General features: G+C 42.0%; 1 protein-coding gene across 1 annotated transcript in view; it reads right to left on the reverse strand.

The window, feature by feature from the left end:
• Nucleotides 1–17,041, reverse strand: part of LOC145358010 (glutamate receptor ionotropic, kainate 3-like) — a 475,535-nt gene that overhangs the window by 108,438 nt on the left and 350,056 nt on the right. The window contains exon 12 of the mRNA XM_080211688.1: nt 249–367. Coding sequence (XP_080067814.1) covers nt 249–367 — 119 coding nt within the window. The remainder of the gene's footprint in view (nt 1–248; nt 368–17,041) is intronic.

Raw genomic sequence — 17,041 nt, forward strand, 5'->3', positions numbered from 1 at the left:
AGTCATGCTCAGTGTTGTGGGACCCTAGTTTCCAGTTGCTTTGTTGGCTATGAGCCTGGTTCAGTCGCTGAAAGTGCCAGATTTTGGCCACTTCAACATTATGGAGCACTTTCTGCTTAATATTGAGTTGCGCTGCTGAAAATTCTGACTCACCAGAAACAGGTTACCGAAGGCGGACCAGTGGAAGTTCCTATCATTTCTGGAGACGGAGCAAAGGGGAAGAAAGAATGAGTGAAAAAATATCCTACCTTGCTGCATGAGAGCTCCCACTCCAAACCAGAAGCTATTGAGCAGGGTGAAGTTGTTTTCCACAACATCCGATCCAGGGTTACATGGATGAGCGTCATACCATTCATAGGGGCTGAACCTGTAAACGGAGCATGGAAAACTAAATAAACTACAAAGAGGAAAACTTCAACCATGAAAATCTGGGTGAAGGCAAAGTGCTAAAAGCACTTCTGAGACATCTGAGAGGAAAGACTGATTCCTGTGTTGGATGGACATTTCTTTCGCACTTTTGGGGAAATTAACAGATTGGTATATCTATAACTGACCCATAAGTAGATTACCAAGAGGAAAAACTTTCTAGTACTACAACGAATTTAGAGGACAGAAACAGGACTTTTAGCCCAACTCAACTAGGCTGTTGTTTATGTTCCATCTGTGCCTCCTCCCACCTACTAGATTTAACCCTATCCCCATTTTTAAAAAAATCATTCATGGGATGTGGGTGTTGCTGGCTGGGCCAGCATTTATTGCCCATCCCTCAGGGTATTTAAGAGCCAATCACATTGCTGTAGGTCTGGAGTCACACAGAGGCCAGATTAGGTAAGGATGATGGATTTCCTTCCCAAAGGACATGAGTAACCAGATGGATTCTTACAACAATCGACAATGGTTTTATGGTCACTATTAGATTTTTAATGAATTCACCTTGAGATTCAAACCTGGGTCCCTAGAGCATGACCCTCGGTCTCTGGATTACCAGTCCAACAATAATCCCATTACACCACCACCTCCTCCACCTCTTTCTTTGTCATGTACTTTCCTATCTTTGTTGCAAACACATCCCTGCTATTCACCTCCAACACTTCAGGCAGTAAAAGTTCCAACTATCTAACCACCCTCTTGTGCGACAGAAAATGGCCGTGACCCAATGGATAACATGCACTTTGTTACATCACTCGCAGGTTACCCTCAGTGTTGCAGTCTTCGAAATTTCAAAGATTTCCAGCAAGCAAGTAAGTGAAATTTTGTTTTAATAACCTGCCATTCCATTCTTTTCACAAGTATTTTCAAAATCAAATTCCATGTTATTGTTTGCTTTTCAATTTTAAAGAAAGGTCAATCAGTCAATACAATTGTTTCATTATTTTCTTTTGCCTAGGAACTCAAGATTCTTTTTAAGACTGCAGGATACATTGAATAATAGTTGCATTTAGATGGACTGTGGAAGTAGAAACTGCAGCTTGGCTAAGCTGGGGCAATCCTGGCATCTGTCAGGGTTCAATTAGTGGAAAAGTCTACAGTAAGAATGAGTAAGGTTTTAAAGCCATAAAGTGCCGGGAGGGAAAGTGAGGGGACAGTCTCTGATATCTTTTATATATATCTGATATTTCTGTCAGAAAGATGCATCAAAAACCTTCAATCTCATCTGCAACTGGGATTCTCCAGTGCCATTTCAGTGAATGGAGTTTTGACTGAGCGTCAAATTGTCCCCTGGCAGTGGGCTGGGTACAGACGAGATTGGAGAATCTTGCCCATGGCATATCGTTCGCCTACTTTTTGTCAAATAAGGATCTGGCATTCATAAGAACGTAAGAAATAGGAGCAGGAGTAGGCCATCTAGCCCTTCGAGCCTGCCCTGCCATTCAATAAGATCATGGCTGATCTGAAGTGGATCAGTTCCACTTTCCCACTTTCTCCCCTTCTTCCCGTAACCCTTAATTCCCTTGTCTATCAAAAACCTACCTACCCGTGACTTAAATATATTTAGCAAGGTAGCCTCCACCACTTCAACGGGCAGAGAATTCCAGAGATTCACCATCCTTTGAGTGAAGAAGTTCCTCCCCAACTCTGATCTAAACTGCACCCCCCCCCACCTTATCTTGACGCTATGTCCCCTAGTCCTGCTATCCTTTCTAAGCGGGAAGAACTTCTCTACCTCTACCCTTTCCATCCCTTTCATTATCTTATATGTCTTTATAAGATCCCCACTCATCCTTCTAAACTCTAACGAGTACAGACCCAGTCTATTCAGTCTCTCTTCATAGGCTAACCCCCTCATCTCCGGTATCAGCCTAGTGAACCTTCTCTGCACTCGCTCCAAGGCCAATATATCCTTCCGCAAGTGCGGCGACCAAAACTGCACACAGTACTCCAGCTGCGGCCTCACCAGTACCCTGTATAGTTGCAGCAAGACCTCACTACTTTTATATTCTATCCCCCTCGCTATAAAGGCCAACGTTCCATTCGTCTTCTTGATCACCTGCTGCACCTGCAGACTGGGTTTTTGCGATTCAGGCACAAGAACCCCCAGGGTCCCTCTGCAACGTAGCATGCTGCAGCTTTTTGTCTTTTAAATAATAATCCCTCCTACTATTATTTCTACGAAATGACTTATTTTTCACTCATGTGGAATATTTAGTACATAAACTTACTTGCATACGCTACAGAGATGTTCTCCACTGATTCAGGGAAATTTGTGTTGTGTACGCAACTTGGCAACCCACCAGAGCAAGCCTGTACTTTGAACAGGCTTTTACCATGCGGGAATCCTTATTCAGCAAAACAGTAAGGAGTATTTCAGATAGAGCACTATGATCATGGCGTGGGAAACATGGCTTCATTTCTGATAAATGATATGAACAATCAATATAACATTCATAAAAAGATCTTTGAACTATATACTTGCTCACCAAATTAGAAAGGAATCTAATCCCACAGGCCATAGTTTGTCAGTTTGCTGTTTGCTGAGGGAACTTTACCCTACATCTAATCCTTGCTAGTTGAAGTTCACAATGAATAGTCAATTTATTGCTCTTCCTTATTGCTGGCTTCTCTCATCCTGACGAGCACAAATACTGACCGATAAAAATCAAATTGCAAGAATCCAATTGCTGGCTAGAAAGCAACTGAATGATTTGTGGGGGACTGTGTCAGGCCTTGTCCTGAGTTAAGAAAGTGTGCAGACGTGAGAGTGTGGAGGGGAAAAAAGAGAGAATAGAGACTGGATAATGTGCCAGAACCTAACGCCATAAACAGGAACAGTGCAATTGACACTAGCTAACACTGCTGCCTCACAACACCAGGGACCTGTGTTCGATTTCCAGCTTGGGTCACTGTCTGTGTGGAGTTTGCACGTTCTTCTGTGTCTGTGTGGTTTTCCACCAGCTGCTCCGGTTTTCTCCCATAATTCAAAGATGTGCAGGTTAGGTGAATTGGCCATATAAATTGTCCCTCAATGCACCCACACAGGCACCAGAATGTGGAGACTAGGGGATTTTCACAGCACCTTCATCACAGTGTTAACGTAATACTATTTGTGACTAACAAAATAAACTTGAATCTGAATCACTAAATTCATTATATTGAATTTACTGCCCAAAATAGGTTAAGCGGGCTTTTCCAATGTTTATGCTCCATGCAAAACTTTTCCCACCCTACCACATATGCTTCTGTTCCATCTCTCTCAGGTACCTATTTTTCTTCTCCTTAAGTACATCCATGCTACAACTAGGCTATTTGCTTCAGCTACTTCATGTAACAGTGAGCTCCACATTCTAACCACTCCGGCTCCAAGTTCAATCATCTTCTCTGCAAAAACTGCACTCACTAAGCTATTGCAGCTCAAGGTTTATAGATGTTCAGAAACAGCACACCTCTTTTATGTGGATTACGCAACTATAAACTGAAACCTTAAAAGGTTCAACTCAGGGAAAAACACTCAATGCACTTGTGTGGGTCTCAGTTACTTTCAGAACAGAATCTGAATGAAGCCACAATTTGGGATTTAAAAAAAATAGCCATTTATATACTTTTTGTTCGATTTGGACTTTTTTGTGACCAAAAGAAGCGCTAAATTGACTCCCAGGATCTAATTGCAGTTACAAGGTTGCTGTAGGAAACATTCACTTTACTCAACACGTACTGTGTGACTGACAGCACTCAGTGGGTGTATTGTTAATCCACTGTGACAATTGTGCAACAAAAACTGCAATTTCCAACCCCCTCCTTTCTGTTTAAATCTAGGCAGGTGTGGGTTTAGAGTCCATCAGAACCCTTTGAATTCACTGAAAGCTTCTTAGTGATGGGCAGTGATAAGAAATGAAGGTTCAGCCTTTTATTTTCTAACCTGCATTTACAGAGAGAATCTGCTCTTTCAACACCGCCAAAAGTTACACCACCAAGCTTAGAAATTTCTCTCAGTGTACTGATTTCCAATTGTGCATTATGTGACAGCAATACCAGGAGAGTACACTAAACGTACGTTCCCAACACAAGGGGGGAAGAGGTTGGGGTGCAAGACCTCATCCATATGCCAATACACTCAAATTGTGCCATAAGGTGATTAAAAGGTCAGCTATCACACTGGCCCACATTGCTGCAGTGAGGTTTTGGTTTAGCCTTGCCTTGATGGAATAGTTATTAAAAAGGGATTAAAAAAAAACTTTCTTGACTGCAGGGCTTCCCAAAACGCCTTACAGCTAATGGTGATGTAGTGACACAGAGGTTAGCACTGCTGTCTCACAGTGCCAGGGACCTGGGTTTGATTCCTTTCTGTGTGGTGTCTGCATGTTCCCTTCATGTCAGGGTGGGTTTCCTCCAGTCGCTCTGATTTCCTCCCACAGTCCAAAAGACGTGCTGGTTAGGTGCACTGGCTATACTAAATTCTCCCTCAGTGTACCCGAATAGGTGCTGGTGTGTAGCAACTAGGGGATTTTCACAGTGACTTCATTACAGTGTTAATGTAAGCCTACTCGTGACATTAATAAAGAAACTTAAAGTACTTCTGCGAAATGGTCACTGTTGTGTTGTCAGAAACAGAGCAAGCATTTTGTGCACAGCAAACCCCCATGAACAGCAGTGTGATAATAATCAGACAATCCGTGTCAGCAATGTAAACTGAGGGATAAATATTGGCCGGGTCACCAAGACTAACTCCCTGAACTTCATTGAAATAATGCCCTGGAAACTGTTGCTTTCACCTGAGAAGCTAGACAAGGCCTGGGTTTAACATACCAACTGGAGGACAATGGGCAGAATTATTTCATGTCAACTCAGGTAGGAAAAGCGGTGTGTAGCCCATTGGCTTTTACTGCCATTTTACTGACACTGAAGTAAATCGTGGAAGTGGGTACAACAACATCAGGTGGGGCAAGTTCGGAATAGTTTATCATATACAGCATTGATGTAACATTGTTTTAAGTTTAAGCTTGCTTATTAGTGTCACAACTAGGCTTACGTTAACACTGCAATGAAGTTACCGTGAAAATCCTGAGTCGCCACACTCCAGCGACTGCTCGGGTACACCGAGGGAGAATTTAGCATAACCAATGCACCTAACTAGCATGTCTTTCAGATTGTGGGAAGAATCCAGAGCACCTGGAGGAAACTCATGCAGACACAGGGAGAACATGCAGACTCTACACAGACAGTGACCTAAGCCAGCAATTGTCCACAGTGAGGCAACAGTTCTAACCACTATGCAACTGTGCTATACTATATTGAGTTGAACTGTAATGGCTATAATGTGTATCAGGCAAGAAAACATACCCACTTTCAACGTCTGATATGAAGGGGAGAATCTATAAATTGACATTGAGCCAATGGATGGAATTACCATAGAACACTACAGCACAGAAACAGGCCTTTTGGCCCTTCTTGGCTGTGCCAAACCATTTTGCTGCTAGTTCCACTGACCTGCATCTGGATTCTCCAGCTTCAATCACCCTGCCACTGTTGCAAGTGAGAACGGACAATTTGTCACCCAGCCAAAACTCCATTCATTGCAGTGGGACTGGGGAATCTCAGCCACGAGGCAGGAGGTACCAGTGCATATGCCCTCTTGGCAAAACTTTGCACTGTGTCATATGGTGTGATCTTCAAATAAGATGGAAAACCTCAACATCAAATAAGAGACTAAAGCAGCGGCAAATGATATCAACCATGACAAATGCCGAACTGAACTTCAGTGAGAAATCCAATCTCTGAGTTCAGATAACAAACAGCTTGTGTTGTTTTGTACTTGTCATGATGCAGAGGTTAATCCCTTTTACCTTGCCTCATAATCTGGTAAAAGTATTTGGGAAACTGTGAACTGTTCTACATTAATGATTAGAGATTCATTAATATAAAGATCTGACACTCACTTTCAATGAATAATTAACAAGGTATTTTATTCAACCAACCAAACTTTAACCAAACCAGGAACACTTCAACTGAAGGATGGTTCAAATGAAATGCTGTTCAAATAAAGATAAGGACCATTCAATACCAAAAGACTGGTAAGAGAATCTTAGTCACTCTCAACAAATATATACAACCCGGGTCTGACAGCTTGGAAGCTTTGAAGTTTTTTCTAGTGATTTATGTCTATAAGGTATTGATATCCTGTTGTTAGAGAGATGAAGAATTCTCTCCAGAGATAGTTTTTTTTAGCTGGGGAAGGGGGAATGGAGGAGAACCACTCCAGAAATGGCCTTCTGAGTTTGTTTTCAGTAGAACACAACTGAACTCACTAACTGAGCTAAACTGCAGTCAAGCAGTTGAGTTTTTGTTTTCACTCCTAATGACCTATCCATTCTCTATAACCGGATTGATCTGATTTGGACAGCAACAGCAAAATTCAAATTTGATAGGTTCCTTTTAGCTGAGTATCTATTTTAATCTGCTATGCTATCAAAATACAACTGCCTGCAAAGTCTGCTATCAAGGCAACCCTGATGCTTGGTCCTGGTTACAATTTGAGCACTCTGTATGCCTGCATTTGAAACGTTCCAGCACTGAACCCAAAACCAGTTTTTTAAAGGGACCATGCACTGTTGTTCTCCACATATTTTACATTCTTTACATTTTGCAAATTCAACTTCACAACACACTTCATGAGCTTCTTGGAACCTTTTGATTAGGATTGCACCTTTTTAATTCACTCACAGATATCAGTTATCCCTGGAATAATGCTCAGCCTCAAAGAACTAACTTTTCCAGTGGCATTGTGGGATGGTAACAATGGGATAATGCCAAGATGTGTTAAAGGACCACTCACACTGCACACTAACATCAGGATGAAGCAGTTGCCCTGAAAAGTATCACTAAACTGCTCTTTAATGTTAGCCTGCACCTTTACACTCAACAGTTTGAGCAGCATTGATCAGTAACGATACCAATCCACTTTGAACCAACACTAAACTTGGCACCCTACTTTTGAAGTATATTTAACATTTTGCTGCTTGTATAACACGTAGAAGTGTCTGATGAAAGTGCTTGTGAAATTCAGTCTATTTTAACTTGGGACAGCCTGGTGGCAGCGATTAGCTTTGCTGCCTCACAGTGCCAAGGACCCGGGTTCAATTCCATCCTTGGTTGACTTGGTGTGTGGAGTTTGTACTCTCTCCCCATGCCTGTGTGGGTTTCCTCCGGGTGTTCCTGTTTCCTCCCACAGTCCAAAGATGTGCAGGTTAGGTGGACTGGCCATGAAAATGTGCAGATTTACAGGACGGGACAGGGTAAGGTGCTCTGTTGAGAGTGTATCTGTTCTGTAGGGATCCTATGATTGAATATATAAAGGGCATGGGCAATTGTGTAAACTGCTTTCTGTCAGTGTTTTGTTACTCCAATCTTAGTGATACTAATAAAAATTGCAGCTCCTGTCAGTTGGTTGAAATTGCTAAAGGTTGCAGAGCTTCTTATTAATGTTACACCACTGTTCCTAAAGCCAAGGCTTTCATGGGTAGTCTGAACTGCGATATAATTCCGTATTAGTCCAACAGTTAAATTAAGATCAGGTCCCCCATTCAAACCCCAGTAGGACTCATTAAACATCAGACACATGACTAATGCTCTTCCCTCCTTGCTCTCTCCACTAACCCCCAGCTCAACGGTGGCTAACTATAAGTCTAACTGGTGTCCTGGAAGGGAAGGATAGATTTGAACTTGGGACCTTACTAATCTCGACGGCCTAGTTTCACACTGCCTGAAGCATTTACCCTCTGTCTCCAGCGTGTCCATATTTTCTCACTGATTGTTGATGCCCTGCCTGCTGAATTTCACAAGTGCAGTTTTCCACCCCTTGAGAGTTAGAACTCTTTTGAAATGTCATTATAAAGTCAACCTGACAGAAAGAGAGAAACTGAGCACTTTTGCTGTAAACTAATTCATTGCCTTATGTCGCGCATTAGAATTTAGATCTCAAAACCAAAATGTGGAAGTACTTTGGAACATACAAGGCAGAGAAACTGAACACTTACCATATATTAGTTGTTTTTTTTTCTGCTTTCATCTGACTTAGCTCTCGGGGGATATTAATTGGACAGATATCAACCAAGTAGCTTGTCTGGTCAGTTCACAGCCTCATGTGGTACTGAGCTTTACAGATCAACTGTGTTCCTTAATCTGTGCCAAGGGTTAGCTAATCCAGCTGCGGCAGAGGTAAGACACTAGACTAGGGTGGGGGGGGTTTAAGATTCTTTTTATTCAAGGTTGTCTAGGCTTAGCTGCCAGATGGAAATATGCTGAGGATACAGCACTTACAGATAAGCATCTTGGTCCTGTGGGACAGTTTGTTGTTTCTCCATGTCTGTCCTATTAGTCATCCAAAGTTGCTCACTGCCTTTCTAACGACTGTGCTGAGTTCCCCAGATGGCAAAAAAAGTAGTTTGGACTAGTCTTCTTATTTCCCCATTTTACTGATGTTCCATTTTAAAGTATACAAGACCAATTGAGACCAGTATTTTTAGCTGCCCATTTTACTCTTCTGGGTCTTTATCAAGAGACAGATTGTCTATCGCTGTAGAATAGAGGCAGCAGAATTTGCTGACTGCTCCCAGTTGTGTGCAGTTGAATCTGATTATTGGAGAGGCACTGATGGTGAGGAAAAAGGATGCACTATACATGGAGTTGACTGTGCCAAGAGATGTGCAGGGTGCATAAAAATCTGATTCAAGGATGTTGGCGAAAGAAACATGCAACCCTCGACATCAATCATGAGAAGTGGGAAACTCTTGCTGTTGACCTATGCATACAGCAACATCAGCTATGGTCAAAAGTTCACACCACGATGACCTGTGGTTTCAGAAGCTGCAAAATGGATGTCCACTCTGGAAACAGGGGCCAAAATTCTCTGACTGTTCACACTCTGTCACCACTGCCAATAAGGCTCAGCTAAACCTTTGTTCGCTGCAGCGGGTTAGGAGAATGCTGGCTGCAAACAAGGTTGGAGAATTCGGTGTCAGATGAGATCATCCGGCACCATGCAAGGGATAACTTAATGTGCAGCACTTCTGGCAAACTTTGCCGTTCCAGAATTTGCCTGTTCTGTTATCTAAAGTGGTGCAGGAAATGATCTGATCTGACTTCACCAAATTCTGAGGCTGTACTCCCATCACCTCTCACAATCATCACTAGATTCTTTGCTTTTGTTTCAACTTCTGCTGCTCTCAAAGGGGTCTTTTTTTGTGATAAAAGCAAATTACTGCAGATGCTGGAATCTGAAACCAAAAGAGAAAATGCTGGAAAATCTCAGCAGGTCTGGCAGCATCTGTAAGGACAGAAAAGAATTCAGCTGACAAAGGCTGTATTCCAGCAGTTTACTTTTTAGTGAATTTATTTCATGACACTAGGGCATAATCCAGTGTCTCTGTCACGTTGACTAAAGAAAAAGCATTAGTTAGCTTCAGTGACCCCAATGGAGGAAGATCAGCCAAGTCCCTGAATCACCATGCTGTGTCATCCTTCCCTCACCTAAAATTCTATCTGTTCCCTGTGGTGGTCAAATAAACAAACTTCAATAACTGAATGACCATGTGGGGAAAGTACTTGAATATCATTGGAACCAATGGTATTTTGCCTCACCATTACTCAACATCATTGGAAGTGCTAACAAAATTGTATTGTGGCACAGGAAGGATAGTAGGATTCATTTCATGCCATTTTAATTACCAATTAGTGGGCTTTTTTGATGCCGCTGGCTGGTCAGCATTTATTGCCCATCCCTAATTGCCTTTCAGAAGGTGGTGGTGAGCTAAGTGGTTTGCAAGGCCATTTCAGAGGATAGTTGAGAGTCAACCACATTGCTGTGGCTCTGGAGTCATGTGTAGGCCACACCAGGTAAGGATGGCAGATTTCCTTCCCTAATTAGTGAACCAGATGGATTTTTCCGACACACAACAATAGTTTCACAGTCATCGGTCGATTCTTAATTCCAGATTGCTAAAATTTAATTTAAATTCCACCATCTGCTGTGGCGGGATTCAAATCCATGTCCCTAGAACATTTGCTGAGTTTCTGGATTAATAGTCTAGCAATAATACCACTAGGCCATCACCTTCCCATGATATGCTTGTATACAGTACATGGATGTATGGTCAGGCATGCAGGTTTCAAACAGAAGCTGATTGTGGAGTTGTCCACAGGATAAGCTTTTCAAGATACCACACAATTTTATCAGGAAACCGACGGTTTTCATTCTACTTATTCTTCTTCACTGGATGCACTCCCACCTAACCCCAAAAAAAAAGATAATGTGGTGATTGGAGGCAAGGTATTTCAGCCCCAGGATATCACTGCAGGAGTTCTTCAAGGGCACAAGGCCAAACCATTTCCAGCTTCTTCAGGAATGACCTTCTCTCCATTGTAAGGTCTGAAGTAGGGATGTACGCTGATGGTTGCAGCTCCTCATGTGAAGATGCATTCCACGCTGCCATGCAGAAAGGTCTAGAGCATTCGGACTTAGGCTGGTAAGTGACAATAACCATTCATGACAACCAAGTGCCAGATAGTGGCCATCTCCAAACACCTCTCCTTGGCATTCAATGACATTAATGCCTTCATCAAAATCCCCACCAGCATTATCCAGACGTTGCGGGGGGCAGTGGGGAGGGTGGTGGTTACAGTTAACCAGAAACTGGACCAGCCATACATGTACTGGTGTAAGTGATTATAAAAAAGGGGCCAGAAGCTGGGTATTTTGTAATGAATGTCTAATTTACGTTTTTTGAAGTGGGAAAGCATTAACACCCTTAATTTGATTGGCATTACTTTCATTGTGTTTGCTGATCCTAATCTTTGAACTGTAGTCCGTCTGGGGCTTAAACAATCGTAAGCAAGCTTTCTGACAATTTCAGCAGGGTAATTACTTTGAGTGAGTTAGTGGTTCCTGTAGAATAAATCCCTCCCCACACAAAATAAACGTTTAACCAGTCAGTGGAAACGCTTATAAGAAATAGAACATAAGAACATAAGAAATAGGAGCAGGAGTAGGCCATCTAGCCCTTCGAGCCTGCCCCGCCATTCAATAAGATCATGGCTGATCTGTCGTGGCTCAGTTCCACTTTCCCGCCCTCTCCCCATAACCCTTAATCCCCTCTTTTATCAAGAACCCATCAACCCGCTTCTTAAAAATATTTAGCGAGGCAGCCTCCACCACTTCAACGGGCAGAGAATTCCAGAGATTCACCACCCTTTGAGTGAAGAAGTTCCTCCTCAACTCCGTTCTAAACCGCCTCCCCTTTATCTTGAGGCTGTGCCCCCTAGTCCTACTGTCTTTTTTGAGCGGGAAGAGTCTCTCCACCTCTATCCTATCCATCCCATTCATCATCTTATACGTCTCAATGAGATCTCCCCTCATTCTTCTAAACTCTAACGAGAAAGGAAAGTGTATGAGTTTCCCTATAAGTGATAACATTTCAAAAGTACGAGTGGGAAGCACTTCAGGGCTTCCTGAAGAGGTTGAAGATGTTATAGGAATACACATTTCTTTATAAAAAATTTTGCATTTGTGCTGTTAAGAGTAACTAGGCAAATTTTATAAATCAAAGCACTTATGTATAAAATTTAGAATTTTCTTCTCAGAAATCAATCACTCCATTTATAATAGTGTGACCGGGACATAATTGTTCAGTGCAAAAGTACATTTAAGGTGTCACAGAATCATAGAATCCCTACAGTGCAAGAGGCCAGTCGGCCCATCGAACCTACACTGATAACAATCCCACCCAAGCTCTATCCTCATAGCTGCATGTATTTACCATGCTAATCTCCTTGACACCAAGGGGCAATTGATCTTGGCAATCAACCTAAACCTCACATGTTTGGATTGTGGGAGGAAACCGGAACACCTGGAGGAAAGCCACACAGACATACGGAGGACATGCAAACTCCACATAGGCAGTTACCGGAGGCCAGAACTGAAACTGGATCCCTGGAGCTGTGAGGCAGCAGTGCTAACTACTGTGCCACCGTGCTACCCACGATTGCACATTGAGCACTGATAGTCACAGGAATTGTTTGACGCAAAGAGATCAATCTCAAGCTTACTGCTTTTGATCATCCTGACACTTGCATGATGCAATGGCAATGGAGTTGTTGACTAATCATAGCAATCAAGTTGTCAATTGATCTACAACAAAATAAAACACAAGGAAAATCCCATTGATGGGGAATTTTATGAACCATAAGTTCAAAGCCATATATTTTTTCTAATCATGCTGCATTTGTCACATATTTTGGCTGGGGGTTTCCCAGTTCAGTCTGTCACAGCACCAGAAATTCCTGTTCAAAGTCCTTTGGCTGATGCATCAAAATTTCCATCCTGCCACAGACAGAATCAAAGAATCCCAGCCCATCACTCGTCATTACTCAGTGCTTACAGCCCTTAAGTTCTGGCTCTCTTAAGCCCACTGTGGCTCCCTTTCCAACTCTTCTCTGATCACAAGATGGATGAACATTGTCAATTAAGAACCAGTTAGTTAAGTCGGGAATCCATCCAGTTTACGAGTAGACAGTTGTGATTATCTAAAGTAAAAACTGGAGGCAATGGTCTGATTTGTAACATAAGTGCATTTAAAATAAATTTGTGCCTTACAAGATGAGAGCATTCATTAACCTTTTAAAAATCAGTTGTTAAGAGTTGAAAACTAAAGATCACAATTCAAGCTCACTTTTTACGCTTGTCTCCTCCTTTTTCCCTGTTGCATTTGATCTTGATCTTGACAAAAGTTGTCAAATGTTTGAAACAAGGCCAACACCAGTTGGTGGAGGGTGCCATTGGTGCAATTAGCTGGGATGTAAAAAGGGTGGCAGGGCTAATCTCGTACCTTGGAGGCTAGAATCAAATGACCTCCACACCATTACACCCTATTTAATTAGCAGCCAATGTTTTCATTAAAGATATGAGAATTGTTTTAAATCGGGCCACCCTAGGGAAGGGCAGCAGATTTAATAAGGGGGGCTTCTTCCAGTTATACACAAGCAAGTACTATTTTGTCAACCATGGCAGAATAGAACTCTTAAACTTTATCCCGTCCCAATTCATAGAAGGATCTGGGCTGGGTAAATAATCAGGTAGTTGCCGGTGATGAAGGGTCACTATCATACATCACATTCCTCCATTACCAGCATACCAATTCTGAGTGCAAAGAATGCCAAGGGCAACATGTACTACATGAGTTACCTGGATGAGGAAATCTTTACAATTTAAACTCTGCCTGCTCCACAAAGAAAGATGATCAAACACAGACCCATTTTCACATTGTCAGAATCTCCACTCTGCTCTTACCGCCATCCTCAAGCCTTCAACAGAAGAATTGGGAATCTAAGTGGGATCCCAACACAATTACTCAAATAGGCGTGAAACTGGGCACTTCATCAAAATCAGTGCGGCTGTGCTCAGTCGGAAGCTTCAATTTACATGTCTAATTTTTGGTAATCAGCACCAATCATTATTGGCTTTGTATTTTAATCCAGGATTTGGATTCATGATAAACATGCAATTACTTCCTATTAAATTCTCAATCATAATAATGGCAAATGTTGATCTAAAACTTCTAAGTTTAACTTGAAAATAAATGTCAAAAATCAGAAGCGTTATCTGCATAAAATCAATAAAAGATAGAGTGCTATATCTAATTAATTACCTCTAAAACAATAATAATGACCTTATTAATTCATGTTTGTACTTGGGAGGACTCATTTGAAAGGTCTGATATTTACTTGGTGAATTGAGCTTATGTTTCATGATATAATTAAACACTTTCCCAGTTTAAATTGCATTATAAATATGCTGAATCAATCTCTTTTAATGTTTCTTTCTCTCCTTTGTTTGGGGGATGCAACTAAAGAATTGCCACTGATCCTTTCTTTTACATTTTAAAATAAGCTATCATTATTCCCTCAGGAGCACTTATGAAAATGCTGTTGTGCACAAATGTTATTTGGTGAAGGTTTCTTCAAGTAATGATTCTTTTTCTTCTCTCCAATTTACCCTCGGGTGTGTACATCAATCTCCTGTTTTGCATTTTCACCCTTGCTTTTAATGTGCTTCTGTTTCCATGATTAGTATCTTGTTGGTGTCAGTTTTACCTTAATGGTAAACATTGACTCACCTCTTAAGTCAAAAGGTTATGGCTGGAATGATACCACCACTCACTCTGGCAGGATTTTCTCACCCGCTGCAGTGAACTGAGATTTGGCTGGGTGCCAAATTCCTTGACCTCGCTGAAGTGGGAGCCTGGCATGAATAGCTGCTAAGATTGCACCCTAGGGGTGGAATCATCCCATCCCTCCCACCACGGGAATTGTAGTGGGTGGGACACGGACCATGCAAATGTTCGTTGACCTCGGGCAGGATGTTTCCAGTTTTGGGGTAAGAGCGGCCAGAAAATCCCACTCAATGGGTTGAAGTTCCACTCCAGAAATTTCAGGTCCTAATCTAGGTTAACACCTGGGTGTAGTGCTGAAGGAGCACTGCACTGTTAGAGGTGCCGTTGTTTGGACCTGGTCCCTCTCATTCGCACGTCCAAGGTATCACAGCATTATTTCAAAGAAGTCCGGGAGGTCTCCCTGGTGCCTGAGATAAGGTTTCATCCTTGGTCAAATCAAACAACAGATACAATGGTTATTATCACACTTGGAGATCTAGTTGTGTACAAATCGACTGTTGTTCTACTTACATTACAACTGTGCTGACATTTGGAAGGTAATTCGTGAGCTGTGAAGCATTTTAGGATGTCTTAATGTCATGAATGGTGCTATGTCAGTGCAAATTACACATTCTTTAATTCTATTGCATCAACGTTAATGAGCATAGGACTAGAAATGCTTAGATACAGCACACTGCCTCACAGCCCCAGGGATCCAAGTTCAATTGTGGCCTCAGGTCACTCTCTGTGGGGAGTCTGCACATCCTTCCTATGTCTGCATGGGTTTCCTCCCACAGTCCAAAGATATGCAAGTTAGGTGGATTGGGCATGATAAATTGTCCCTTTATGCCAGTAAGGTTAGCAGGGTTATAGGCATAGGGCCTGGTGGGACTGGCCATGGGTGATACTGTTCTTGATGAAGGCTTGATGGGCCGAATGGGGGCCCCCTTCTGCACAAACTCTGTGGAGAGAGAGAATAGAGACAACGTTTCAAGTCTGGAAGACCCTGAGCTCTGACGAAGGGTCAGCTTGACTCGAAATGTTGGCTCAATTCTCTCTCTGTACTTGCTGTCAGACCTGCTGAGTTTCTCCAGCATTTTCTGTTTTTGACAATGCATTTTCTTGATATCGTTTCTTTTTCCCCACTTGCATACATATTGTCAACAAAGTGAAATGGAAGCAATGCCAGTGTGATATTGTACAAATGAAGTAGTGGCATGATGGGAAAATTGGTCAAGTATTTGGTACAAAGGAAAACTGACTCCGCATAACCTAAGACATGAATAGAACTAGAGAAGGCCAAAAAGGCTGACTCCACATACCCTGGGACTACATACGCAAAATAAGATAAGGTCAGAGTCACAGAACCTTCTATTATGTCAGAAAACAAGATATGGCCAGAGATCACGGAACCTTTCTGTTCCTTCAAAGGACAATATAGTGATAGACAGGGGAATTAAGGGTTATGGAGAGAAAGCAGGAAAGTGGAACTGATCCACTTCAGATCAGTCGTGATCTTACTGAATGGCGGGGCAGGCTCGAAGGGCTAGATGGCCTACTCCTGCTCCTATTTCTTATGTTCTTGTACTATTGATGAGACAGAGGGGTCTTGGAGGTCACCGAATCATAATACAATTAATGATGTGTTACTGCTTGTATTACTAATTGAATTCCTGAAGTCATGTAAGCTGATAAGAAAAAGGTACAACTATTGAATTGATTCTTGTAGTTGGGCAGTCTTGGGATAGAATCAGCAGTTTGTAGGGGCTGCTCTCTGTTTCCAAGATTCTGCCATATACTGCATGCAGTTTTGTGATAATAAAAGCTAGTTGTTTTTTCAAAGCAAACTTTGTCAAGTTTTACTATCACAGCTCGGAAAACAAGAAATTCTCCACTACCACACCAGTAGCTACTATATTAGAGAAAAGTATATGAAATGCTAATTTGTATGAATAAGGGGTGAAAGCAGAGCTTAATTTCAAATTAAGATCTGGGAACGTAATGGTAAATTACTGAAATCTAAACCTTAGGAATAACATTGAAAAACACCTCTTAATGGTGATAAATATTTGAAACAGCCTGCCAGCTGACGCAGTGAAGACAGAAATATTAGGATACTAAAGATATAGTTGACAGTTTTTGCAATTCAACCTGCTTCCTAAGGCTATTTGTTCGAATTCTAGACAACTCAGCCTCAAATATGAGCAAGTGGCCCCCGAGGCAGAGGGACCTGTATCTCGTTATGAGTCACCTTTGTCAGCAGAAAGGGGAAGATGTCGGAGAGGATAATGAAGTAAAAATATATTTTCCACAGTGACCAAAAGAGAAGCTGATTATGGGACGAAACGTGCTCAAAACACTGAACTGTAAGAATGCCGATAATTGAGATTGCCTCCAAATTCCCG

This window comes from Carcharhinus amblyrhynchos, chromosome 24, assembly GCF_965287045.1.
Source record: "Carcharhinus amblyrhynchos chromosome 24, sCarAmb.v2.hapA, whole genome shotgun sequence".
Lineage (NCBI taxonomy): Eukaryota > Metazoa > Chordata > Chondrichthyes > Carcharhiniformes > Carcharhinidae > Carcharhinus > Carcharhinus amblyrhynchos.